The sequence below is a fragment of the Phascolarctos cinereus genome, unplaced genomic scaffold (genome assembly GCF_003287225.1).
Source record: "Phascolarctos cinereus isolate Bilbo 61053 unplaced genomic scaffold, phaCin_HiC Scaffold_5;HRSCAF=322, whole genome shotgun sequence".
NCBI classification, from domain to species: domain Eukaryota; kingdom Metazoa; phylum Chordata; class Mammalia; order Diprotodontia; family Phascolarctidae; genus Phascolarctos; species Phascolarctos cinereus.
Genome location: NW_027555958.1, coordinates 479,472,956 through 479,498,977, shown reverse-complemented (window position 1 = coordinate 479,498,977; position 26,022 = coordinate 479,472,956). Strand labels below are relative to the sequence as shown.

At 43.6% G+C, this 26,022-nt stretch overlaps 1 protein-coding gene across 4 annotated transcripts in view; it reads left to right on the top strand.

Moving 5' to 3' along the window:
* The window catches only part of ZZZ3 (zinc finger ZZ-type containing 3), a 99,159-nt gene that overhangs the window by 23,820 nt on the left and 49,317 nt on the right, over positions 1–26,022 (top strand). For all 4 annotated transcript variants that reach the window (XM_020968528.2, XM_020968526.2, XM_078156723.1 and 1 more), the window contains 2 exons: positions 15,790–15,928; positions 23,656–25,148. In XM_020968528.2, the coding sequence (XP_020824187.1) occupies positions 23,707–25,148 (1,442 nt within the window). In that variant the 5' untranslated portion in view covers positions 15,790–15,928; positions 23,656–23,706. The remainder of the gene's footprint in view (positions 1–15,789; positions 15,929–23,655; positions 25,149–26,022) is intronic.

Genomic DNA, 26,022 nt, shown 5'->3' with positions numbered 1-26,022 from the left:
TGTCATCCAACCTGAATTTACCCTTTTCAGCTTGACTCTTTGCTCCTGGCTGTGAGCTTCAGAGCCTTCTTGAACAGGGGAACCCTGTTCCCTAGTGGGGCCTTCTCTGCCCTGAGCTGAACGTGCTATGGTGGACTGGAGGCCTGGGCGCTCCCCTTCGTCAGTGTCCTCCTTACGCTCTGAATGCCATGCCCAGCTTGTGGCCTCATAAAGGCAGAGGGCAGGGCAATGGTCTCTTCCCTGGTAAGAGAAGGTGGCAGCCCAAGGTTCCACATGCTTTTTTGGCTTCCCTGGCAGAGCTGCAGAGGCAGCCAGGAGGTGGGTGCCACAGTGCACCAAGTGCCGGACCTGTAGGCAGCAAGACCTGAGTTCAGATCTGGCCTCTGGGTAACCCTGGGCAAATCACAGCACCTCTGCCTGCCTCAGTTTCCTCAGTTGTAAAATGGGGATAACGTATGGCTCCCAGGGTTGTTATGAGGCTGTGACTTGGAGCACCACCATCTAAATGCTTATTCCCTTCCCTCACATCACACTGAAGGCTCTTTGAGCTTACATCCACTGAAATCTTGAAATGTTTTTAGAACTACTCTCAATGGCTCCCCATCTCATGCTTGTGAAATTGATTTTTTTTTGTACCTAAGTGCAAGACTTTACATTTTTCCTTATTGGCTTTCATTTTCTCCTTCCTCCCTCCCTCTCTTGGCCAAGCTGGAAGTGCAGTGGCTACTCCTGGCCCTGATCCCACTGCTCATCAGAAGTTTTTGATCGGCTCTGCTCCTGACATGGGTGATTTGTACCTCCTTGGACAGCTCGGTGGCTCCCGGCTCTTGGGACTTGAGTTACTGTTGGATGTGCCAGATTCGTGGTTGGCTTTAGTCCTCCTGCAGTTCGTGAACTACAGATTTGTTAGCTGTTCCCCAATCCGTGGGGTCTGTATGGTGTTTATGGGGCCGTTCTTTCTTCAGTGCCCTTCTTGGGGTAGGGTGCCTAGAAATGGAATCTCTGGGTCAGTGGTGTAAATGTTTGAATCACTTTATCTGCATAAGTCCAAATTGCTTTCCAGAACGATTGTGCCAATTCTGAGCTCTCCCAGCAATGCCTTTGAGGGCCTGTTGCTGCCTTTTGTTGTCTTCGGCAGTTTGGTAGGGGGTGAGGTGAAACCTAACTAAGGGCTCTTTGGATGTGATGCAAGTCAAATTGTTATTAATGATTTGGGGAATTCTTTCATTTGGTTACTCATAGTTGGCAGTTCTTTTAAGAACTGTTCATGTCCTTTGGCATAGCTAGTAGAATGAATGAATTGTAGGCATATTTGTCATATAGATACATGATAGCTGTCTCTAGGATTCCAAACCTTTATCTGAGAAATTTGCTACAGTAAGTTTTTCAGTTGATTGCTTCTCTTATCTTAGATACATTCATTTGGTTGTTAAAAAAGCTTTTGTGCATCGTGTGATCAAGCTATTGTTTTTCTTTTGTAATTGCCTCTTTCCCTTCTTTCGTTAAGAATGTATTCCATGTTCATAGCTATGAACATATACAGTCTCCTTCAAAAATTTTAAAAGGTGTGATCTGTAATATTCATGCCATATCCATTTTGAGTTTTTTGTGAAATATCATGTAAGATGTTGGGTTTTGCCTAATTTCTTCAAGACTGCTTTTCAATTTCCCCAATTTCAAATTGGAAATTCTTTCCTAGGTAATTCGTGTTATCAGATTTATTGAATATTGGGTTATTGAGTTTCACATTGATCTTAATTTTTTAAACTATAGTAACAACTGATTTTGATGACTACTACTTTATAATATAGCTTGAGATTTAGATGTACTATTTCCATTTCTTTTCCTACCTTTTTTCATTGTTTGTCTTGATACTTAGATCTTCTGTTCCTCTGAATGAATGAAAATGCTTTCTTTCCAATCGCAAGTTATTGCTTTCCTTGCTCCTTCCTCCACATGGGCTCAGATCCTCCTCGCCAGGGTAATGTGTGATTTAGGATGGCTTCTGGGGGCCCTGCTGTTCATAGTGTTGAGCTGATCAAACACGAAATAGAATAACTATTTGGCAGATGCATCTGTGCATCTCCTCCTCAGCTGTAATGCCTGTTTCTGCATTTGTCATCTTGATGCCTGTGGTGTTGGTATTGTGAGCAGAATGGAGGCTCTTTTAACTTGAACTGATCTCTGCTGCAAGTGGCCCACTGTCTTTTGATGTGATTCTCAGGTTCAGACTCTTGTTTAGTGTAATGTTTTTCTCTGTGTAGATAAAAAAGAAAAATATTTGCCTGGAGAAAGACATCAGATTCAACTGTGGTTTATTTGCAAGTTGGTAAACTAATTTTCCAGGTGATATCTAGATTTGTTAGATACAGATAAATGAAGTAAATGGCTGAGGTAGGTAAAAAGTAATATTGTCCTTTATTAGCAACATCAAAACATCTAAAATGATATTTGATAGGGAATTAGAAAGGACCAGAAAGGACATTCTGCAGTCAGCCTTACTTTGGTGTAGAATTCCCTTTTAAACATAAAAGGGAAACTGATCCCTTCAGCAAACAGATTGCTTTAGATGCCTGAACTTTGTGCTGACAGAATGGTGGATGGTATTTAGGGTTTCTCCTTGTGACCAGAACTTTATTTGGGTAGCAGAGATGCTCTTTGTCAGCTAGCCTGCTTTGGCAATGAGGTGAAGATAGGCCACTTTGATGTGGCCTCTGGCTGAATTAGCAAGTCCTCGTTTTTAATTTGCCAGGAAAAGGTCAGTAGAAAGGTAGAGAATCTTTTAAAGTTGGACTTGTTTCTGTGTACATCGGCAGAAGCACATGCAATGATTTTTCCTCCAGCAGGAGCTGCCATCTTGTATTTTATTACTTTTGATTTTTTTTTCTTTACTATGTCCACCGAAAGCAACAAGGACCATCTTACCATCTTACATATACTTTCTTTTAAATGGATTGAAATTTCATCTGGACGTTTCTTTTAAGGTTCTTTGAGTAGTAAAGATAATTGGGGTACGAGAATACTGCAGTGTGAAATCACTGGCCTATAGGATTGTTCTGATTTTTTTCAACAGGACCCTTGTCAGAAATGGATGAAGTTTGGATTAGGCCTCGGACACTTTAGCTTTATGACCTTGGGGCAGTTGCTTAACCTTGGACTGCCTTATTTTCCTCATCTGTAAAAATGGGGATAGTAACAGCACCTCCCTACCAAGGTTGTAGTGAAGATAAAAGGTGATGATATGTGTAAAGGACTTTGCAAACCTTAAAGTGCTGGATAAATGCAGGCTGCTGTTGTCTCACGTGCCTTCCTTTAAACAATAGCAAACTTGATACTCCCCAGAACAGAGATTCACTGAGGGGTTCACAGCGTCACAGCATCTCTGTGGTGGGGTAAGGGCCATCCTCTCTAACATCTTTGACAAGTGGTTGGGCACCACCTCCTGTGGGGGTGAAGGGGAGCCTTTGAGCTGAAGCCAACCCTTGTACTTTGGAATGGGCTCTAATGTTAACATGTTCTTAGGATAGTGCTGTTGATAAGGACTTGTGAACACCTGAGTTAGATTCAGTTTTTCTGCTTGGGAATATCCAGTGGGAAATACTGGAAATTTGTTGTGCCTTGATGACTCCTTAAGGAATATTCGTGCTGAGGGTTAAAAGACGGTGCTGAGAGCAGATGGGATTTTGCAGCCCTGTTAGGAGATTGGAACTCCCTGGACAGTAAGCGCAAATTTCTAGAGGCTCCAGGTGTGGGATGTAAGTGAAAATCTCTGCGACATAGGAAGGAGCAGATGGGGCTGTAGAGAATGAACAGGTCCCCCCTCCCCCCAGCCCCCTTTTTTGCTCCTTTGTGGGTCTCGAGTCTGATTTTAGTATCATCAGGTTAGAGCCTCAGTACCTGAGAGATGAGGAGACTCAGGCTCTGAGAGGCCAGGCTCCCCACTGGTGCTTGTGAGTGGCAGGTTTAGGGTCTGAATAGAAACCCTCATCTCTCTCTAAACCCACTGGTCCTCTCAGGCCAACTTCCTCAGCACTCCTGGAGCGTATTCAGTGGGAGAGAGTTAACGGTTTGTCTGAAAAAGATTGGGGCGTGTTGTAAACCAGTGTCAGCAAGTTCAAGCTGAACGAGCTTAAAGTTCTGTTGAGGAGGTAGTACGTAATTTTGTGTGAGTTGAACTGTCGAGTCCTGTTATTTTGGAATCTCTCTTTGTCTTGTGTGTCCCACTGATCTGGCTCTCTGGTTTTTTCACCAGTACCAAGGGTTGTGATGATTCCTGCTCTGTATGCTGACCCCTCTTCTTCCCTACTTTTGTTTATTATTTCTTCTGCAAATGAATTTTATCATTTTATGCAAGTGTCCCTTTCATAGTTTGGTATAGCATTAAAATTGGAAATTAGGTGGGATAGTATCGTAAGTTTTGTTTTATTAGCATGGTCTGGCCACGAGCAATCAGTCAGTAAACATTAAGTGCCTACTATGTGCTGGGCACTGTGTTGAGTATTGGAGATACAGAAAAAGGCAAAGACAGTCCCTGTCTTCAAGGGACCACTGTCTAGTGGGGGAAACAACATAAAACAAATCTATATAAGACAAACTGTAGACAGGATAAATAAGAAATAACAGAAGGAAAGCACTGGAATTAAGAGGGATTGGGAAAGGTTCCCTGTAGAAGGTGGGATTTTAGTTGGGGCTTGAAGGAAGCCAGGGAGGTCAGTAGTCAGAACAGAGGAGGGAGAGCATTCTAGGCGTGGGGGACAGGCAGAGAGGATGCTGGGAGCCAAGAGATGGAGGGTCTTGTTCATGGAACAGCCAGGAAGTGAATGTCATTGGATTGAACAACACATGTTGGGGAGTCTGGTGTAAGACGTTTGGAAAGGTAGGAGGGGCTTTGCATATTAAACAGCATTTTGTACTTGCTCCTGGAGGCCATAGAGAGCCCCTGGAATTTATTGAATGGGGAGGGGTGACATGGTCATTCCTGTGCTTTAGTGGCCGAATGGAAGATGGATTTGAGTGAAGGGAGAGACAGGCAGGACTTCCTACCCCCGCCCTCCCCAGCAGCCATTGCAGTAGTTCAAGTGTGAGGTGATGAGGACTTGCACCAGAGGGGTGCCAGTGTCAGAGGAGAGGAGGAGGTGTGTTTGAGAGAGTCTCCAAAAGTGAAATCGACAGGCTTTGGCACCATATTGGATCTGGGGGGTGAAAGACAGTAAGGAATCCAGGATGAGCCCTAGGTTGGGAGCCTGAGGGACTGGGCAGTAACAGCAGCAACAGAGAAGGTAGGAGGTTGAGAGGGCTTAGGGGCGAAAATAATGAGTTCTATTTTGGACATAGTGAGTTTAAGATGTCTGAAAGAAATTTGGAGATGGGAGGTTGAAGGTCAGCAAAGTGTTTGAGGCAGGATAAGTAGATTTGAAAGTCTTCAATGTAGGGAAGGTAATTAAATCCATGGAAGCTAGTGAGATTCCCCAAGTGAGGAAGTATGGAGGTGGTGCCCAAACCGAACCCTGAGGGACACCTACCCTGGTTAGAGGACATGACCTGAATGAGGACCCAGCAGAGGAGACTGAGGAGGAGTGATTAGAGAGGTAGGAGGAGGACCAGGAGAGAGGGTGTCCTGAAAACCTAGAGAGAAGAAAATATCCAGGAGGAGAGAGTGACCAACAATGTCAAAGACTGCATAGAGGCCAAGGAGAATGAGGATGGAGAAAAGAACATTGGGTTTGGCCACTGAAATAATTTGATAACTTTGGAAAGAATAAGGTCCTAAGCTAGTTTGTAAGTGGTTTAGAGAAGAATGAGAGGAAAGTGAAAGCACTGACTGTGGGTGGTCTTTTTAAGGAGTTGAGGCACAGATGGCAGAAGAGGTCTAGGAAAGGATGAAGTGAAGGCTTTTTCCAGATAGGGGAGACCTGGGCATGTTTGAAGGGAGTAAGGAACAAGGCTATCAAGAGGGAGAGACTGAAAAATCAGAGAGGAGTGACAGAGGTCCTCTAGCTCTTTGGGTCCTTTAAGGAGCACTCTGTAATTTGAAAATTTCCAAGTGTTTTGAATGCTTTAGCAGATGGATCATCAAATACTTTTATTTATTTTTTAGTTGTTCCTATTACTGCTACTTGGCTTTTGATATTCTATAAAATGCTGTTGATTTTTGCAGATTTATGTTGCAGCTTACCACTCTGAAGCTATGAATTGTCTCTACCTTTGCTGCTCCCCTAGAGTTTTCTAGGCAGACCAATGTATAAATAAGCATGATGCTTATAGAGAGCTGGCCTCAGAACCAAGGAGAGCCGGATTGCTTTTCTGCTTCTGAGGTACTGGCTGTGGGACCCAGGGCAGGTCCCTGAACCTCTCGGGCCCCTGACGAGTGGCTGATGTGCGTTGACACTGAGAGCTCCCCGTGCCAGGGACGTGATAACTGCCGGAAAAACCTGCAAACGTGTAAGGAGCGCAGAGGGTTCCACCATTCCAGAAGCAACATGATGGTGCCTTGCAAATCATATCTCCTCTGATCCTCACGGTAGCCCTGGCGGTAGGGGCTAGGATGATAACTGTTTTACAGATGAGAAAGTGACTTGACCAGTGGGCACACAACTCTTTTTAAGGCAGTTGGGGTTAAGTGACTTACCCAGGGTCACACGCTAGTAAGTGTCAAGTGTTTGGTCTGAGGCTGGATTTGAACTCAGGTCCTCCTGACTTCAGGGCCGGTGCTCACACAACTCTTAAGTGTGTGAATCTGGATTTGAACTTAGGGCTTCTGGACTCCTGGTGCACTGTACCACCTAACTGACTCATGATGTTTACAGTGTTGAGGGTATTGAGGATTCAGGAGAGACATTAATTCTGAATCCAGCTGGAGATTTCTGCTAGTCCTAATCATACTCGGTTAGTTTTTGTCCACAGCCGTAACTTCTCCCCACTTTAGTGACTGGAACAAAAGGCAACGGAGGTGAGGCCTTGTTGTCTGGGGTTTGGTTGAAGAGATGTTTAATGAACAGCAGCAGCTGGTATTTGTACAGTGCTGAAAGGTCTGCAGAGCAGTGCACATATGTGACTTCTGTGATAGGGGAGATGCTATGATGGGGGAGTGTTTCAGTGACTTCTGGCGGGCTTCGATGCTCAGGAATAGGAAGGAGTCAGGCCTCCTCATACTTGGCTCCTCCTGTTGGGTCTGGTGGCAAAAGGTGGGTTTCAGTCTGGAGAAAGATTTCTGGGTAAGAGGCTTTTGGAGAAAGGAGTATAGGGTGTCCAGCTCTCTTGGGAGACATCTGGCAATAGTAAGTGGGGCTTCTTTGGATTTGGGGTGGAACTTGGGAATTGAGATGGACGCAGAGGATGCAAGTTCCTGCTGAGGTGAATGTTTTTACTGGGTGCTGTTGGCTATGAGTTAGGCTTAGTGATTTACATATTGCATAGAGAAAACATGAATAAAAACTAGGCAAGATTCATGTGGCTGTTGGAGCATCATCTCGTGTGTGTGTGTGTGTGTGTGTGTGTGCGCGCGCGCGCGCGTGCACGCACCTGGAGCACCATCAGTGGGATCTCACTCTGGCAGGAAGAGACTTGACTCCTTGAGGTTTTCAGTTCAGCCATGGCCTTGGCAGTTGCTAGAAACAGAAAGCCCCTAGCCCTGTGTATCTTCAGTGACTGCCCTGATCCCGATTTTTCATATTGAAAAGAGGTGATGTTTCTGCTACCCAGAGTAAAGCTTTAAAACTCCAGAGAGAAGAGAGCAGTTAATGATGACTCCACCGTCTAACGGAAGCGTGTTGCTCAGATTGCCTCTGCTTGCTAGTGTTTGTTAATTAGCAGGTTGCTCCCACTGAGAACAAACATTGGCTTATTTGCAGAGTGGTTTTTGGTCTATGTAAAATTAAGTTAATGATTTACAACCAGAATTCCCAGAGTTACAAAAATGAGAATATGTAATGTAATACTTGAGTAAAAACGGAAGTTTTTCTTTCATGATTTGTGAGATTATGTGAATAGAGGTAGCACAGGTTTTTAAGTTTGCGTTTGTACGAGGCGGCTTCTTCGGGGCCAGAAAAGCACCTCCTTCGGTGCCCTCTTGTCCTCTGGGGTGGTGGGTTCTGGAGAAGGAGGAGCTTTCTTTGCATAGGGTTATCTTGGCAACCACTTGGGGGGCTCAGGTCAGACTTAAAGGATCCCACGCAGCATTTTAGAGCCACAGAAGGCCTTGGCAAGCTGGTCATAGTCTCTCCCTTTACAGAGGAGGATGCTGAAGTCCCACAGGCCTTCTGGCTCCTTAGCGCAAGGTTTCCCAACAGCTGGTCCAGTGTTTTAGGGGTGTGTGACAAGAGTCCATTCTTTCAATACTGCTGCCTTGGAGAATTAAGGTAAACTGAGGGATGACATTTGGAGAAGATCGGTTTGTTAGTTTTTATAGTTTAGTCCTTTTAGTCATGCCCAACTCTCCATGGCCCCATTTGGGGTTTTCTTGACAGAGATACTGGAGTGGTTTGCCATTTCCTTCTCCAGCTCATTGTATGGATGAAGAAAGTGAGGCAGACAGAGTTAAATGACTTGCCCAGGATCGCACAGCTAGTGTGGTGAGGCTGGATTTGAAGTGTACTTCACCTAGCTGTGCCTTGGTTAATGCCCTTCTGTTGCTCTAATTTGCTCAATTGGTTTTAAGTGGGGCTGTTTGCTGGGAGGTTCTGTTGACCTATTTTAGAAATAGTCGGTTTGTTTGCACAGTCTTAGCATCCTCATTCCTGGGAGTCTCTCTTTCTAGAAACAGTAGAACTTGGGAGTGGTGGTGGTTAGGGGACACTCTTGGAGTACTCGCTCTTTGTGAATGAGCTGCTGAAGCTCAAACTAAGATGAAGGCATAGCAGATTGAGTCTGAAGGGCAGGGGCCACCTCGGCCAGTGACTAGTGTGATTGAGTCTCCTCGGATTGGAGGTGATGGTGCATTCCAGGGTCATTGAGTTTTTCTGGAGAATTGTCATTAATGATAAACATTTTTTTTTAAACTGGAAAAGTGGAGGAGATCCAAAGCTGTTGCCTTCCTCCCTCTATACCTCCCTTCTCCTTCCCCAGACAAGTTAGGCTTAAACGGTAGAACATCAGACCTGGAGTCAGGCAGACCTGGCTTGTAGTACCACCTCAGAACCCTTCCGGCTGGCTGAGACTGGGCAAACCAGTTGTGTCCGGCCAACGAGCATTTGTTACATGCAGCGGCCATGCTGGGCCAGTGGGGATACAAAGGAAGGCCAGAGTGGTCCCTGCCCACAAGGAGCCCACGATCTGCTGGCATAGACGGCATTCAGACAGCTCTATAGACCATAGTGTGCAGATCATCTCAGCTGGAAGGCACTTATTCTCAAGAGGACTGGGAAGGATTGCTTGGAGAAGGTAGGGTTTGAGTTGAGGCTTGAAGGGAGCCTGGGAAGTTTCCTGGAGAATGGAAAGAATTTCAGGCAACTGGGAGACCCAGTGAAAATGTCAGGTGTCTTGAGATGAAGTGTCTTGTGTGAGGAACCTTGAAGAGGCCAGCATCACTGGATCATAAAATACACTGCCAAGGGGGGGAGGGGGCCAGGCAGTGAAGGGCTCTGAATGCCAGAGCATTTGGGATTGGATGTTGGAGGTCATAGGCAGTCACTGGAGTTTATCCGCGGGGAGGGGTGATGTGATCAGATTTGTACTTTAGGCAGATCCCTTTGGTAACCAAATGGAGGATGGGCTGCAGTGGTGGGCAGACCCCCAGCAGCCGTTGGAGTGTAGTCCAGGGCTGAGACAGTGATGGCAGGCCTGCCTCAGAGTGGTAACAGGATGGAGGAGGGGGGAGGGGAGGGCATATTCCAGAGTTGCTCTGAAGGTGAAATTAGGCTTTGGTGACAGCTTGGGTGTGGGCAGGCGGGGGGTGGGGTGGGGGGCAGGGGACATGACTCCTTGGTGGGAGCCGTAGGGACGGGGAGAAGAGAGTTTGCCTTGACAGAAATAGGGAGATTTGGAAGATAGGATTTGAGAGGGGAAAGCCAGTGAGGTCAGTTTGGGATGTGCTGTGAATCCCATATTTGTTAATATTAATATGTATATATAATATCTCCAGCAGTGGTATCAAACTCAGACAGGATGGAAGGCCAGGAAACATGCTCTGGAGCCACATATTAATGTTGTTTGTGTTTTATTGTATTTTCATTTGTTAAAAAGATTTCTCAGTTACATTTTAATCTGGTACAAGTCTCACTCCAGAGTGTTGGCAGGAATGACCTTCGCCATACATCTAGTTTTCTTGTCTAGTAGGCGGCTGGAGTTGGGAGACTAAAGTGTTCATGACTTCAACATGCTTCTTAGGGCCATCTTCCTGAGGAGACCCTTTCCTGAGTGGTTGAGCATATTCCCATACTGCAGTGCCTTTTAATCACTCCTCTGGGAGCTGCACCCCTTGTTTTATACCTGCATCCACATTAAGCCTTGGCCCTTGTAATCTGTGGAGGTAAAATGGCTTTGAAGACTAGAAATCAGAGGCACTTGTGCCCAGCAGCTTGGCTGTAAAGGTATGACGTGAGTAATTTTTCTCCTTTATCCTGGAAGGTTTCACCTTCTGTGAATGCGTTGCTCCTCTCTTCATGGGTAACTCTCTGCTGTCTTTCTCTACTTCATTTCTCACTCTCTTCTAAGCCAGGTCTTTAAACCCCAAGGAAAGACCATGCATATTGACTTAGTAGGAAACCTCCTGGGAACATGATCTGTGTTTTATTTCTTTTGTGATGCATTTTAATCTGCTTCCTCTCTCTCAGGAGTATTGTGGCACTTCTGATGTCAGTGCTCTCTGCAAAGTTAACTGAGATCTCTCAATTGCTAAATCTAATCTCCACCAGCTTTGCCACCCCAGCCACTGCCCAGCCCCCCTGGAGAGGTTTTCCTCTGCTGCACTCTCTTCTTCTCACTGGCTTCCACATCCTGCCCACTCAGGGGCCCCCTAAGCTTTAGTCCTGTACCCTCTTCACAGATGGTTCCCTATGGTTTCATTTGGGATTTCATAAACTCCATCATCTTTCTTCAGATGATTCACTTCGGTATGGGAATTCTCTGTCTCCTCAGTTATGGTTATGAATCTCCAGCTCCCTTTTGGACACATGGAGTCAGTGAGTCAAGGACCAGAGACTGTGCTAGGTGCCAGGATGCCAAGAAAGTGTCCTGCCCTCTAAAGGGTGGAGGGGGGAGAGTCCCAGGTGGGATGAGTTCTCTAGTTGATTTCATCTTGGAGAATAAAGAGGAGGTCCAGGAAAGTAGAAGGGGGAGCTGGGTCAGAGTTCAGCAAGGGCTGTAGTTGGAGGTAAACCTGGGGTTAACCCAGAGGTGCAGTGACCTTGACTGCTAACCCCAGGAACTGAGGAATCTTCTTGGATAGGAGGGAGGCTTTTTTCTTTTTTTTCTTGAAAGGAGGTAGTGGGCATTACAGTGCATGCAGCACTGGTCCTGGAATGAGGAAGACTTGAGTTCAGATCCAACCCCACACACTTATTAGCTGTGTAATCTTGGACAAGTCACTTAACTTCTGTCTGCCTTGGTTTCCTCAGCTGTAAAGTGGGGACACTAATAATTAGTGCCTACCTCCCAGGGCTGTGAGGATCAGATGATAATGTGTGTAAAACAAGTGCCACAGCACCTGGTATATAGTAGGTACTTTAAAAATGCGCACTATTATTGTCCTTAGGAATTTTCTTAAAGCAGACTTGGAATATGATTAGATGTGAAGATTCTCTGGGCTCACAGTAGGAAGTCGGGCAGTGAACATTAAGGACCTTCTTGTTGCCAAGTACTTCCGTAACCACTGGTGACACAAAGCCAGGCCCAGACTGTTCATGGGAACATGATCTACATACCTATCACAGAGGGAAGCAGAAAAAGCAGTGAGGTGGTCTGGGGGTCCAGCCAGGTGAGGCTGGGGTCTCCTCCCTCCAGTTAGAGGCTAGTGTGTGGGCCCTGGAGACCCCAATCTAGATGTGGCCAGTCTTCTCCCCATTGCGCGTGACCCTTGGTGACCCCATTTTTGGCAGAGATACTGGAATAGTTTGACATTTCTTCCTCCAGCTCTTTTTACAGCTGGGGAAACTGAGGCAAACAGGATGAAGTGACTTGTCCAGGGTTACTTGTAGCCATTAAGTGTCTAAGGTCAGATTTGAACTCAGATGCCCTTGGCCTATCACTCTATCCACCTGATAAGCTACAAAACTGTAATTCGAACCCAGGTCCTTTCACTCCAAATTCAGCAATGTTTTCCAAGAGGTGTATGTGTTATTTAGTTATACTCTTGTATCCGTTTCCCAGACAGGCTGGTGAGGGTCTCAGAGAAGCTGTTGGTAGCTAGTTGCTTTTAGATTCTTTTTTTGGGGGGGGGGGAGTGGCTGGGCAGTGAGGTTAAGTGACTTGCCCAGGGTCACACAGCTAGTAAGTAAGTGTTATGTATCTGAGGCCAGATTTGAACTCAGGTCCTCCTGAATCCAGAGCTGGTGCTCCATCCACTGCGCCACCTAGCCGCCCCTACTTTTAGATTCTTAAAAACCAAATTAAACATTTTTTTTTCCCTGTCACCATTTCCTAATTGAGGTGTCTGTTTACTTACTGGCCCTGTACTGTTATTGCTGCTTGAACATTGACATAGATTTAATTTTTATAGAGTGTTGGGTGTTAAAATTTCTTTATAATTACGTAGTTTTCTTTTAAACTCTTCAGTTGTTACAGGTACTGTAGTAGAGTTTGTTAAATATTAAGTTCCATGTGACAACTTGTAGAAATTATTTTCAGTTTTATTTATCTATAAATATTTTTTGCATTGCTTGTAACTATTTTTATACCACTTCCTCTTACTCAGAGACAGCTACACTGGTGTTTTTACTCATTTTACGAATCTTGCTAACACAAATCTGAGCTCTTAGGGTCTAACACAGAAGTACCAGTGTTAGAATCGGAGTATTAAGAAAAGTAATTCTTTGCAGTGAAGAATAGTTCTTGGACTGGCTTTTGGAATGTTTGAATAGCAAGTGCATTTTATTAGTCCATGGAAACAAGCAGAGCTCTGTGGGAAGGAACAGACAAGGAGGCTGTGAGGGATAGGGTTTGTACGGCTTGCTTTTGGGGTATGTTTCTAGAAAACACAGTAGTTTTTAAGGATTCATGAAATGTAGGTAACTTTTTTTTAAAGACCAAAATGAAATGTTAACAGCAGCATTAACATTTTTCAGGTCTTGCTCTGGAATGGCTTTATCTATCTTTCGGTTTACATGCTTATGTTTGAAATGGATAGTGAATGAAATCTGGAACACAATGGAGGATTATTGGAGTTTTGGCTGGTTTAGCTTCACTGCTAATTCTAGGAACCATGGAGACTTCTTAAAAGGAATTTAGGAATACCTAGATTTAGAAATAAGCCACAGGGGTTGGTTTTTTTCTTTTTAACTCTAAATACATAAAATCTCTAGACTTTAACTGTCTTAAAAATATTTTGGAATCTGGATAGGGTTTGAGGGGTGCAGCTAGGTGGTGAAGTGGATAGAATGCCATGCCTGGAGTAAACAGGACCTCAGTTCAAATGTGGCCTCAGCTGTGTGACCCTGGGCAAGTCACTTCACTGCTTGCTTCAGTTTCCTCATCTGTAAAATGAGATGGAGGAGGAAATGGCAAATACTCCATATCTTTGCCAAGAGATCCCAAATGGGGTCACAAGAAGTTGGACATAAAATGACTGAACAAAAATATAATTGGCTTTTAATTAGTAGCTACTGAATAGTTTTAATTCCACTTATTTGTATGGAGAAGACTGAACAAATCAGTGACTCTTTAGCGAACCTTCTCCCAAGTCAGTCGGTGAGCAAATGCTAAGGGCCCTGTTCTTAACACTGGGGATGCCGGAACAAACATGGAACAGTCCCTGCTTGAGAGGAGCTGCTGATCTATGGGATGTCTTGAAACAGGTGTAAGATAAACTCCGTTTTCTTTGGTTTTATGTACATTAAATTGTCATGTTGCTTACCTTTCTCATCGGTGAAGAACTGCCTCTGACGGGGGACTTGTGTGAGATTTGGCCCTCTGTTTATGTTCCTGGTATTGCTCGTTCCTTGTGAATCGTAGCCTTTTGGTGAATTGCTTGCTTCAGTGGCAGGCATTTTACTTGACATCTTAGTGAGTATAGGAAAGGTAACATTGAGCCAGTCCGCTAAGAGCGCTGTGCTGTCCTGGAAAGAGCCTCTCCCAGCATCGGAGCTTGGACAGCCACTCTCCTGTTCGTTACCTAAGTGACCCTGGATCAGTCAGTTTCTCTTGAACCTCAGTTGCTTCAACTGAAAAATGAATAGATTGGAGTAAATGAAAAAAAAATAGATTGGAGTAGATCCCAAATTCCACTTATTCAGGTGTATTTCAGTCTGTAAATCAAACTTCTTTTCCATTTATCTCTGTAAATAATTTCGAAGATATATTCCAGTGGGATAGACAAAATCACTTAGAAATTCATCAGTGTATTATAAAGTCATTCTTCTACACTTTCAGAGTAATGTGAGAAGATCAGTTGTTTCCTGTTTTAGGGTAGGGGGTGGGGTTGGGAAGGTGGAATCTAGTTTTGTTATTTCATCCATATTGTGATTTCATATTGAGGAGATGCCACAGATATAATTCTTCTGCAGTTTAGAAATTTAGAGAGGGGACTAGGACATTGCGAGATTGTGATTTGCCCAGAGTCATGCCCATCATTTGGAGCCAGAGATTGGACTTGAACCCAGGTTTTCCTGGCAGGCTTGCCGTTGTCCACTATGCAAGGGGTGGGGAATAATAATAATAATAATAATAATAATAATAATAAGGATTTGTTCTGTAAACTTGGACTCGGTCCAAAGGTTGCACCCAAGGTCCTAGAAGGCCACCTGTGGCCTCGAAGCTGCAGGTTCCTCACCCCCGAACTATGCTATACTGCTCCTCTCTAGATAGCACTTAAAAAAGATAACCCTGAAGTGCCAATGTGGTGGTAATTTGCTCCCATTCTCTCTCCCTTCCTCACTAACAAGCAGACACATGATCCATTTTTAATGGGCTTTTGAAAAGATAGTATGAGCTCGGAAGATATCCTGCATGAAATGTGATTTTTTTTTTACTCCGATATTACTTTATAGGGTTCTTCCTTTTCACCTCTGCCTTCTGGCTTCCTTCAGATCTCGCCTCAAAGCCCACAGTGGGCAGGAAGCCTTTCTAGTCCTCCTTAATATTCATGCCTGCCCTCTGAGGTTTTCCCCAGTTTGGCCTGTGTAGATTTTGTTTGTGTGTAATTGTCTGCGCGTTGTTTCCCTGGCAGACTGAGAGTCCTAAGAGCAGAAGTTTTAACACATGGTAATAATTAATAATTTGTCCACTTGACTTTAGAAGAGATAGGAGGTGTGACCTGTTTTAAATAGAGAGATTATTACAATCTGCTGCTGGTGCTTATATTTAAAAATAAATAAGATGCCTGTATGAGAGGCCAGAAAGGAAAGTTTGGAATTAAAAATATTTTTTAAAGTTGTTTTCTTCCCCAGATTTCACTGAGCTACAAAAATTTGTGCATGTGTATTTGAGAGGGCTTTGAAAGTACATTTCTAATTCACTTAATTTTGTTTCTGACCACCCCTAATATGAAGATAGTACCTTTTTCGTAGGCAATTCCAAAAAATCATGTTTAAGTTTCTCAAAGATGTCATGCTATGTAAATGTTAAGTACCATGATTATTTTCTCCACAGATGGTTGTAAAATGACACTTTTAGTAACTACATTGTGATTTTCCTTCACAGATATCCAGCTGTGCTAATATAACCCCATAAATAATTAAGAATCTGAAGCTTCAGTATAGTAACATGGACATTAACAGTGATAATACTGATAAATACAGAAGCCTGGGAACCATGATTTAAGTGAAGCTCCTGTCCAAAGGTAAGAAAAAGAATACTTTTTATTAGTAGAAATGATTAATTGAGAATCATAAGCTAACTGTGTAATGAATGTGTATGTGGAGGCCCTTTTCTCTGCTGAGAATATTGTTGAAATATGAGGCAGGGTCTAGAACCAGAGTGCTAGAGTGAGGTTCTCTTTTGGTCCTTAGGTCCTGGGAGAGATACTGGGAAGGCCTGATTCCTTTGTTCTCCATTGGTGAAATGGAATGAGACCTTCTCCCACTGTTCCCCCCCCCCCAACAGTGCATTTGGTCAGGGCCATCTTTTTGAAAGACTGGCTCTTCTTTTCCTAGTATTAACTTTGCTTAGATAGCAGTAGAGTTTTCCTAGCTAGACAGCTTAGCTGCCTAAGACTTTTCTTGCTGAAAAATTTTAGCAGGCTTTAGGGCAGTTTTGTGAGCGGCTGAGTCTTGAGTCCTCACTCCTTCCTCCTTAGCTGTAATGGTAATACATTGGTCTGTTAGGTAAAAAACCTAGGACATATTTTGAGCTCTAGGCTTAAAGGGAACCAACTTTTAGAGCTTAAACAGAGTTTACTTTGCTGTGTGATGGAAATGGTAATTCTATTGACCAACTTTTAAAATTAATAGCTTTACTTAATTATCCCGGTATGTCCCAAGATCTCGTTGTAGACCATTCATTTTTCTCCCTTTTGTGTTCATCTATTAGAATTCTACCTCTGAAAAGAATGACATTCAGAGAAATCATAAATTTCAACTCTGATCCCAATTCCTTGGGAAATGTGTGGTCTTCTCCCCCACTTCCCCTCACTAATTGACTTGATTAAATGAATTACTCAGAAAAAACCTCTCTGTTCTTATGCTTTTTGAAAATATTTCTAAAATGCCTTTCTTCCTGACCTTAAAAAGAGGATATACTGGTGGAATAACGCACTTGTTTGTTAAGTGAGGCTGCTAGATTGTCCCTGACAGCTCGCTCTTTGGCGGACTGGAGAAAGTTTCAAAACCTTCTCTGATGGTAGCATGCCTTGTTAGTTTGCTTCTCTTCAAAGTGAAGTGTAGATGCTGTTCTTGTTGGAGATTTTATTCGGCCTTGAGCCTGGGATGACCTTGCAGGTGTGTGTCACTGAGATGAGCCTGTTGTCTGACCTGTCCTTGGAGTAGGAATCCCTTTTCCAGGCCCCAGCCGCATCTGGGCTGTGGAGCTGCTGCCGATGGCTCTGGCTGGGAGCAAGATTCTCTCGGTGCTGACCTCCCGTCGGCCTCTTCTCACTTGTGTCTGCCTTCTGAGGTGAGGAAGGAGGCGGTCTTAATTTCACCCTTCCCCTTCCAGTGCTTCAGTGCTGTGGTCGTGGCCCTATCGTCTTTTTTCTGGGCTTCATGTTCCTGTTCCTTACTCAGTGCTTTTGTGCCTTGATTTTGGATGCTTCAGCTTGTGATGGGAAGCAAGGGAAGGGAAGAATCATTTATGTAGGGCCTGCTGCACACCAGCACCATGCTCAGCTTTTACAAATAGGATCTCGTCTTATCCTCACAGCAGCCCGGGGAGGTGGGAGCTGCTATAATCTCTGTTTGACACTTGAGGAAACTGAGGCAGACAGGTTAAGTGACTTGCGCATGGTTACTTGGCTGGTAAGTGTCCACAGGGCCAATTCAGAGCCAGGTCACCCCCGACACCAGGCCCATCCCCCCAGACACTGTGGCACCCCCTAGTGGGTGATATGGTGCCACCAGGGGAGGCTATAGCCAGAATCTCTCTCCTCCCCATGCTCTGGACAGTATCCTTTTAAAAATGCGTCTTAACATTACGTCGTATCATCTGCCACATCGTATTCTTGATGGAGGGTGGTATAGATCAAGAGCTAGCCTGGCGACACGTAGTGATTGAAGGAGGAAAATAAGCCCAGTTTTAGGCAGGCGTGTAAAACTCCATCACTCCACAGTTGTTGATCTTCATTGGTGCGAGGAGTTTCTTCACCAGTGAAATTGTGAGTCTTGACCAGACACTCATGTTGTTGACCAGAGGAAGAGCTGCATTTGCAGGTCACTAAACACCCTGTGTCTTTCTAGCCACAGCTTCTCCCTTCCTGGATGTGTGCAGTTGGTTTTGAAAGTCAGTACGGGACTTTTATGTTTGCCTGCATTAAAATTTTTATCTTGCTTACCCTGATTAATGATTTAAACTTCTGTGTAATCACTCTTCTCAGCTTTAGGCCATCTGTAAATGTATATGTGATAAAAGCCTTAGAGGCTGCCAGCCAAGGAGGAAGGCCCTCGACTGAGAACATTGCTTAAATGGCCCGTTTAAGGGAATGCCTTAGGGTCATCTTTCTAGAGCAGGAAGAGATCTTGGCCCTCTTTTTATTGACTAAAACATGGGGCCCGAGGAACTTCACTGACTAGTTAAAAGTCACATTCATTAATGGCCAAGTTAGGGTTTGAATCCAAGTCTTTGGACTCTAAACATGGTTCTGGAGCATCCATCAGTCCATTTGTGTGGGTACCCTTTGTGTCTGGTGTTCAATTTTCTCCCTACCTGATTGGATTCTTCTGTCCATATTTGTCTTGTGATGGACAGTCATCATTTCAAGTTCTTTAAAAATTGTTGCTTTTCTGGCAGTTTCTTGAAAGTAGGTACATTTTGATCTTAGAAAAGCTATTAATTGCCTCTAAGTGACCTGGGTGCCCTAATACATTTTGATCTTGGAATAATGATTATTTGACTGAAAGTGACCTCAGATTCACATAGGAATCTGTTGCAAGGTGGTCTTCCATGGCCAACTTTGTTTAGGGATTTGTTGATTTCTAAGTAAATGATTATGTCTTCAGTCATTTAGCATTCTTGAGACTAGTAGTCACTTACAGGTGATCCTGTGTCCTTGAAATTATGTGTGCGCCTTGGCCTTGAGTAATGTCCTGAAGAGCACATCTTGTGTGTATAATCTCTTTTACCCCTTACCGAGGGCATTGGCTGACATGTTTCAGAGTTGATTTCTTGAGATGTTCTAATTGCCTTTTGGCTGAAATGGAAAGTTTCAATCAATGAATCCTCAATTTTATTCTGTTATGGTTCCAAATCCTTCAGTATAGCAAAAAAAGCTCTCCAAAGAGATGGTTTTTCCCCAAATGATAGCTATTTGGTTGTACAGGTAAGTTATCTACGTACCTTGTGAATTACTGAAGAACGTCATATTAGTGTATATGGCTTCTCAGTTATCTCCTCTTTTATGTAGAAAGTGACAGGTGGATTGTAGATATGTAAATTTATGATTATTTTGGTTAACACCTTATTTATTGAAGGGACAGTGCAAATGACTAGGTGATTTGTAAGTAGAATTATTTCTTCTTATAATAGGGAGCTTCTAGCCCTAGTCAGATCCATTGCAGGGGCTCCTGTATTCTGCTTTTGATATGCTACAGTAATTATTGGGGGGGGGAGTAGTCCCTTGAAATAAAACAAAAACAAGTGCCCATGCTTTGTTGGTAGATGGAATTCGCTACTGTATGATTTGAATTGCAGAGGTGGACTTCAGAAAAATAACGCTTTTCAGTTATTCTTTGTAGATAACATAGGTGAACATGTAGTTCAGCCTGAGTAATTCTTCTTTAAAGAATGTTGCAAGAGATATAGTTAGTCTTCATGTTGTTCCTAGGTTTTGAATTTGTTTTCCAGTGGAAAAAATTGGTCTGAATTTTTTCCTTTTCATAAATTGGTGTCACTTGGCTATTAACTAACTTAAAGACCGTATCAGCAATCAGTCTTGAGGGCCCTCCTCCACATCCTCCTTCCTTTCCACTCTTCCATCCTCTGGAGGATGCAGGCAGGTTTTCTAGATTGCTTCACTAACTCTTGTTCACTTGATACAGTTCAGCATAGATAATCACATTGAATCTGATGTAGGCCATGTTTGCAGTCCCCTGCACCTCAAGATTAATCGTCAGTATCATTTGGGGGATCTAGGAGTGGGAGTTAAAACAGCTCCAGGTGCTGTCTCTAACTTTTACTCACCCCTTGTCTCTTGAGGTTTCATAGCCTTCTTCAAAGATTATACCAGGAACATTGTCTATCCAAGAGACTTAAAAAAAATGCCTAGTAGTTGTGATTTTTGGAAACTGTTCTCTAATTCAACAACTTTTTGTCATGTTCTTCCTGCTTCCATCTGATAATCTTGGTACTGGTTATGGGAGGCTGTAATCAACATGTTTCCATTTCACTTGGGAATTTACCTCATGGGCTAGAGTGGAAATCATGGGAGAGCTGGAATTGGAAACAGATGGAGATAGTGAGGAATATTTCCTGAGAGTTTTGGAATTCTGTTTCTAGATCTGAGAAAGGCAAGAATAAAATACAGCTTTATGGAGAGGTATTGAACAACTGAAAATGAAAAAGTGGGAGACATTTTCTAGTGGCTGAGGGCCAGGCCCAAGTTTCACAGGCTAATTTGTTGCTTAGATGTGTTTAACAGCAATGTGAAGATTTGGGGGTTGTCTCTCTGTTTATATCAGATATGCTTCCTTTAGTTTTATCCGCAAAGAGCTTTGGTGTGAATCTGGGCCATGTTGGGTGTCGTCCGGGGGTCTTTTGTCAGGTAACAAACAGCCCTCTGTGGCCTGGTGCTGTAGCGTTTCTAGTTCCATAGCGATGGTCTTCCTTCTGGAGCATGGGCAGCCTTGTGCCCCAGTGCTCCTCCCTAATTCTTGGATGTTGGGCAGAAAAATATTGCCCCCTAAGCATATTTGGGCTTGACTCATCCTGTCCCTTAATACCTGATGTTTCTCTGTGAGTCCTTCAGTCCCCCCAGGAGCTTCTCCCTTCTTATATCCAGTGGATATGAGGGAACCCCCTGCACAGCCCCTGGTACTTGCCAGTCATGATATAGCAGCCCTCAGTGGTGGAGGACGGAGCTTAGACTCTTGGGTGATTGAGATGTTTGCACTTGGTCCTTGGCGCCACAGAATGGGAATGTAGATGTAACCTCACATTCCTTATTCATGTGTTTTTGGTGAGCAACAAGAGAGTGAAAGTGAAAGAGGGAGATTGGTAAAATATTTTGTTAACTAAAAAAATAACTTTTAGATCTTTGGTGCGTAATTGACATATGATTCTGGCTCTGATGGGTACATTTGTTGTAAGCTTTCTTAGTCTGTCAGATCCTAGATTTACTGTAATCTTTTTGTTAATGGCAGTAAACAGGTGATTTCAGTATGAAATCTGAATGAAGTCCAGATTTAAAGTTCAGTGACCACTCTGAAGCCTTGCGATAAGGCAAAAGGAGAGAGCAGAACAGAGTTTGTTGACTGTTCCAGTATAAATGAGCTATTGTTTTACTTAATTTTGAGAATACTTAGAGTTCTTTCTAGTTAAAGGGGACAGAAACATTTTTAGCCTTTAGAAGACAGTATTTAGTTAAAAACCTTTCACATTTTTTCAAGTCTTTGAATCAGTGTTAATAAATAGTGAGCAGAAAGGGATGTGATACATAGAAATTATTTTATCTAATATTTCAATGTATTCCTGAATCTAGATTGGTTAAGAAATAAAAAGTACATTATCTCAGAGTCCAGCAGAATTTATGGCAGAGAATAATCTAAATTGGGATCTAAAATTAGGGTTAGAAGCTTCACCTGTGTGTTTGGACTGTAGTGATCATTTTTTCTCATCTAAAATACTATATCTCTGTGAGCATAGAATTTCTTTCTAGCTCAGATGGTGGACAAGGCAGCCATTTGTTGAAATCTGTAATTTGAAGGTTAGGATCATTTGGGTAGTTGACATATTTTAGCATTAGTTTAAAAATATAATGAATGAGCTAACTAGCTACTTTTGTATGACTTTATAGAATTACAGCCAGGGGGCAGCTCAGTGGATAATAGAGCACTGGCCCTGGAGTTGGGAGGATCTGAGTTCAAATCTGCCCTCAGACACATAATATTCACTAGCTGTGTGACTCTGGGGAAGGTCACTTAACTCAATTGCCTAGTGCCCCCTCCCAAAAAAAAATGTTTAGAAGTACAGCCCATGGTGTCTGAACTACATAGGATTGTGTGTTATTTGTGAACATTTGCCTTTGTTAATGATGTAGCTTCTATAATTGAAGCTTCAGTTCAAAGCTGTGTTTCCTTTGTACCTTTCTTTCTTGCTTTTAATATTTTTCCAGCATCTGTCACCTTCAGATCAGAGTCCCATCCGTGGGCTTATGAAGAAAGTTATATTATTTTGAATATTGTGCTCCCTTTCGTTCTTCCCCCCTTCTTTGAAAAGGAATTTCTAGTTCCTTAGAATTTCTTTTTTCATGAAGTTGAAATTTACGGTTAGTGTTTTGAATGGGGAAAAAAATAGTTCATAATTTTGATATCACCTGTCCAGACATTAAACAAAAGGGAATTGCATGTCAGATCCCATTATAATAAATACCACGGCAGTGAAAGATTTACTATATTTACCATATCTTTCTGTGTTCTGCCTGAGATAACAGTGACTATGGTCTGTTAGCATTGGAATTTTCTCTAATGAGCAAATGTGCTGCCATTATGTATCAGGGGAGTGATGTTGCTGAGACTGTGTTTCCAGTACTGCTTTGGTGGGTGTTTAACATTTTCTAGACAAAACTTTAATGAAAGATGCATACCATACTTTACAGCAAAAAGTTTAAAACATTTGTGTGTGTACCTTTTCCAGGGCTCTTCTGGGTTCCCGTACACATCATATAACAAACCACGTGGTGCTAGCACTTAGCACAGTGTCTGGCACATAGTAGGTGCTTAATAAATGTTGATTGATTGATACTTGGGTCATCTGCAGTTTTTAGTTTGGGCTCCAGGGGGAGTGTTGCTACAGTTCTTCAGTCATTGAAAGGTACTTGTTAGTACTTGGAAACTTTGTAGTAGAAGGGGAGCTTGCCCTCCAAATGGAAGTGGGGGGTGTAAAGCTGCAGTGCACTATGTCAGTCACACAGAAGAAAGGGGGGGCAGTGGTCCTAGGCGGATCCACCAGGAATTGGCTTCTGCTGCTGCTTCCCTCAGATGTCTCAGTGCCCCCCAGGAAAAGCAGAGCAAAACCAAACCCTGGCCCAAACTAGAACAACATTGGCCCCCCAAACATACGGGTAATTAAGGAAAGGGACAGATAGTGGATGCTTTTATTGCATCTTGAAATCAGATGACTGCTTCAGAGATTTTCTCTTTGGAGGACTTCTCTTCACTTAACTAATTCTTTATCCCATTTGCAGAGACTGAACTTGCAATGCTCTTTCTAACCACTGCAGGCCATGAATGTGATTTCTAACCCCCTAATTGCAACAAAATTCCACTGGAAAGAACCCTGTTTTAGATGCCAAAGGGGAGTTTGTTGTAATGGGATTTGACTTGTAACTCATTTTTATCAAGGAAGCGTTGAAAAGAGCAGACTGCCCCCTACCTACCTGCCGGGAATAGTATGAGGACAGATGAGAACTGATTTCAGAAATTTTAGGAGAACAAAATTTATTGTATAAGTTCAAGATGATGGTAAAACCAGTCTGGAATAATGTCTAACTTAATCATTAAAAAAACCTCAGCAACTTTTGGGGAAGCTCTATCAGTGTAATACCTGAGTAGATCTGCTTGGAACTATTAATGAGGGGTTTTTATGTCACCTGATAATGTAATGTTAGCTGAACTTCCATTAAAAAGTTGTAACTTTAAATTTGATCTTTGTGGCTATATTAACTATGACCTTTTTCTCATTATTTTGTTTACATTTTTGAAGGTTTCCCAATGAGTGGATCAGGATGACCGTAATGTAGGGATTTGCCATAGTATGGCTGCTTCTCGGTCTACTCGTGTCACAAGATCAACAGTGGGGTTAAACGGCTTGGATGAAACTTTTTGTGGTAGAACTTTAAGGAATCGTAGTATTGCTCACCCTGAAGAAGGATCTCCCCATTGTCAGGTGCGCTCCAGATCACCAAAGAAGAGACCAGAGTCTGTGCAAACTCAGAAAGGGGCTGGCAGCGCCAGGGCCACTGACCTAAGACCGCCAGGTACTCGAGAGCTGTGGGTAAGCCCAAGGAAAAGAGGACTTTCTTCTTCAGACAAGGATGTTGAGAGACACGCTGCAGAAAACTGTGAGAGGAGGCCCCCGGAAGCGGCTTCCCCCATCTTCAAGCGCCTGAAGCGCTGTCTGCGCTCTGAGGCCCTGAGCAGCTCAGAGGAAGAGTCCCCTGCCAAAGCCAGCCAGGAGGGCTCCCCGGAGCGGCATCGCTCCACAGTGGACCATGGTGCTGATTCCCCAGGGGCCAGACGAGCTTGTCGATGCCTTCTACTGGATGATTGTGAGAAAAGGGAAGTTAAAAAGGTGAATGTCAGCCGGGAAGGGTCCCCGAGCCCTGCTGTCGTGGAAGAAGGCACAGGCTTTCGGGCTTTTAATGGGGTTGATGACAGTGACTCTGCTCTTCTCCACTGTGATGACTGTCAGCTCGACAGGAACCCCAAACAGAACAGTCCTGGTTCCTGTATGTTGCAGGATCAGTCAGTAGCTGAAAATGGGGACTCAGATGCCCGTTCCTCCTGTTTGCTTGAGAGTAGGAAAGAAGAGAGCATTGTAGACCATAATGTGCCTTGCACAGATTCACAAGTGCAGGTCAAGTTGGAGGACCACAGAATAGGAGCTGCCTGCCTACGCGAGGAGCCAGCTCCGGTGCCCTTTCCTGCAATTCCGCCATCTCTGAGGGATTCTGAGGAGGAAGTAGATGTGGTAGGAGATAGCGCCTCCCGTGAGAACACCAGCAACGCTGGCGGGCCTAGTCATGCCAGGGCTCCCATCCCAGGAGAGCCTGTCCCCACGCCTGCCCCGGACTGTGCTTCTGCTCCAATGACCTCTTTGTTCGAACCCCAAGAGCACCGCTACACGTTGAGAACTTCGCCAAGGAGGGCTGCCCCGAGCAAAGGTAGTCCCCCCAAAAATAACTCTCCTTGTAGAGAAAATGGACAAATGGAGGAGGAGCACCTTAGTCCAGCAGAAAAGAATGTCCCTCTTAGCGTTAATGTCAATGGTCCTCCCACAGACTCTGAGGACACTCCTCAGACTGGAAAGGGGACGCGCTGTGACCCTGGATCGCCACCCCTGGAGGCCAGGCTCTCTCCTGGGTACGTGGTGCCTGCCAAAGAGAGTGCCGCCCTTCGAGCCCCAGAGGAGGACGAGGAGGAACCTGACGTGTATTACTTTGAGTCAGATCATGTGGCATTGAAACACAACAAAGAGTATGTGTAACCATGGTAACCATGAATTCTGCTTGCTTTGCCTTCCCCCACATCCACCTAGGTTGTAGGGTTTTCGTTAGAGCTTTATCTCAGGGATCACGATGCCAGATTTCCCTCCTCTCTCCGCTCTCATTCCCATGAAAAATAAACCTTATCTCGATGTCCCCATAACATGTAGTCTGAAAGGAAAATCCATGTAGCTGACCTCATCTTGATACGTGATGAGGCTCTGAAGGAGAAAAGAATGTTCAAACACTGGTTTTGTATGTGTTTTCTGATGAAGACATAAGACACTTAAACCAATTAAAAAACCGCTGATCTACCTTCATTTATTAAAGTGCCCAATGATTGAAAGTCATGGAATTGTTTTGCCTGACTGACTTTCTCTAGAAAGGTCAGTGGGCTCTTTGGCATTCATCACCAACCTGGGGTAGAAAGTCTTGGCATTCTTGGCAGCCTTTTTTTACTTCCTTATTTATTGTTCTCAACTAAATTTAAAAGTTTTTTGCATAATCTTTGTCTTTTTAATGACATTTTCTTGTATAAACATGGTTTTAGTTATTAATGTAAAGTTCTATCTATGTATATATATATAAGTAGCTGTATTGATTACAGTTTTGTGAAATAGACGTTTTACTATTTGGAGAAGTTTTCGTGATTTTCATAATTACATAATTTTATCTGCCTTATGAACCTATCAGACTGTCCCCTGCCTGGGACATCCCATCCTGGGACATGTAAGTAAGGATTCTGCATATTTAAGCTGATGAGTTTCCATAAATTTTGTCCTATATATGTAGGTGTCTGTGCAGATGAGCTGGACTCTGCTTTGTGTAAATAGATGAAGTAATTATGAGATGGAAGGAATTCTGGC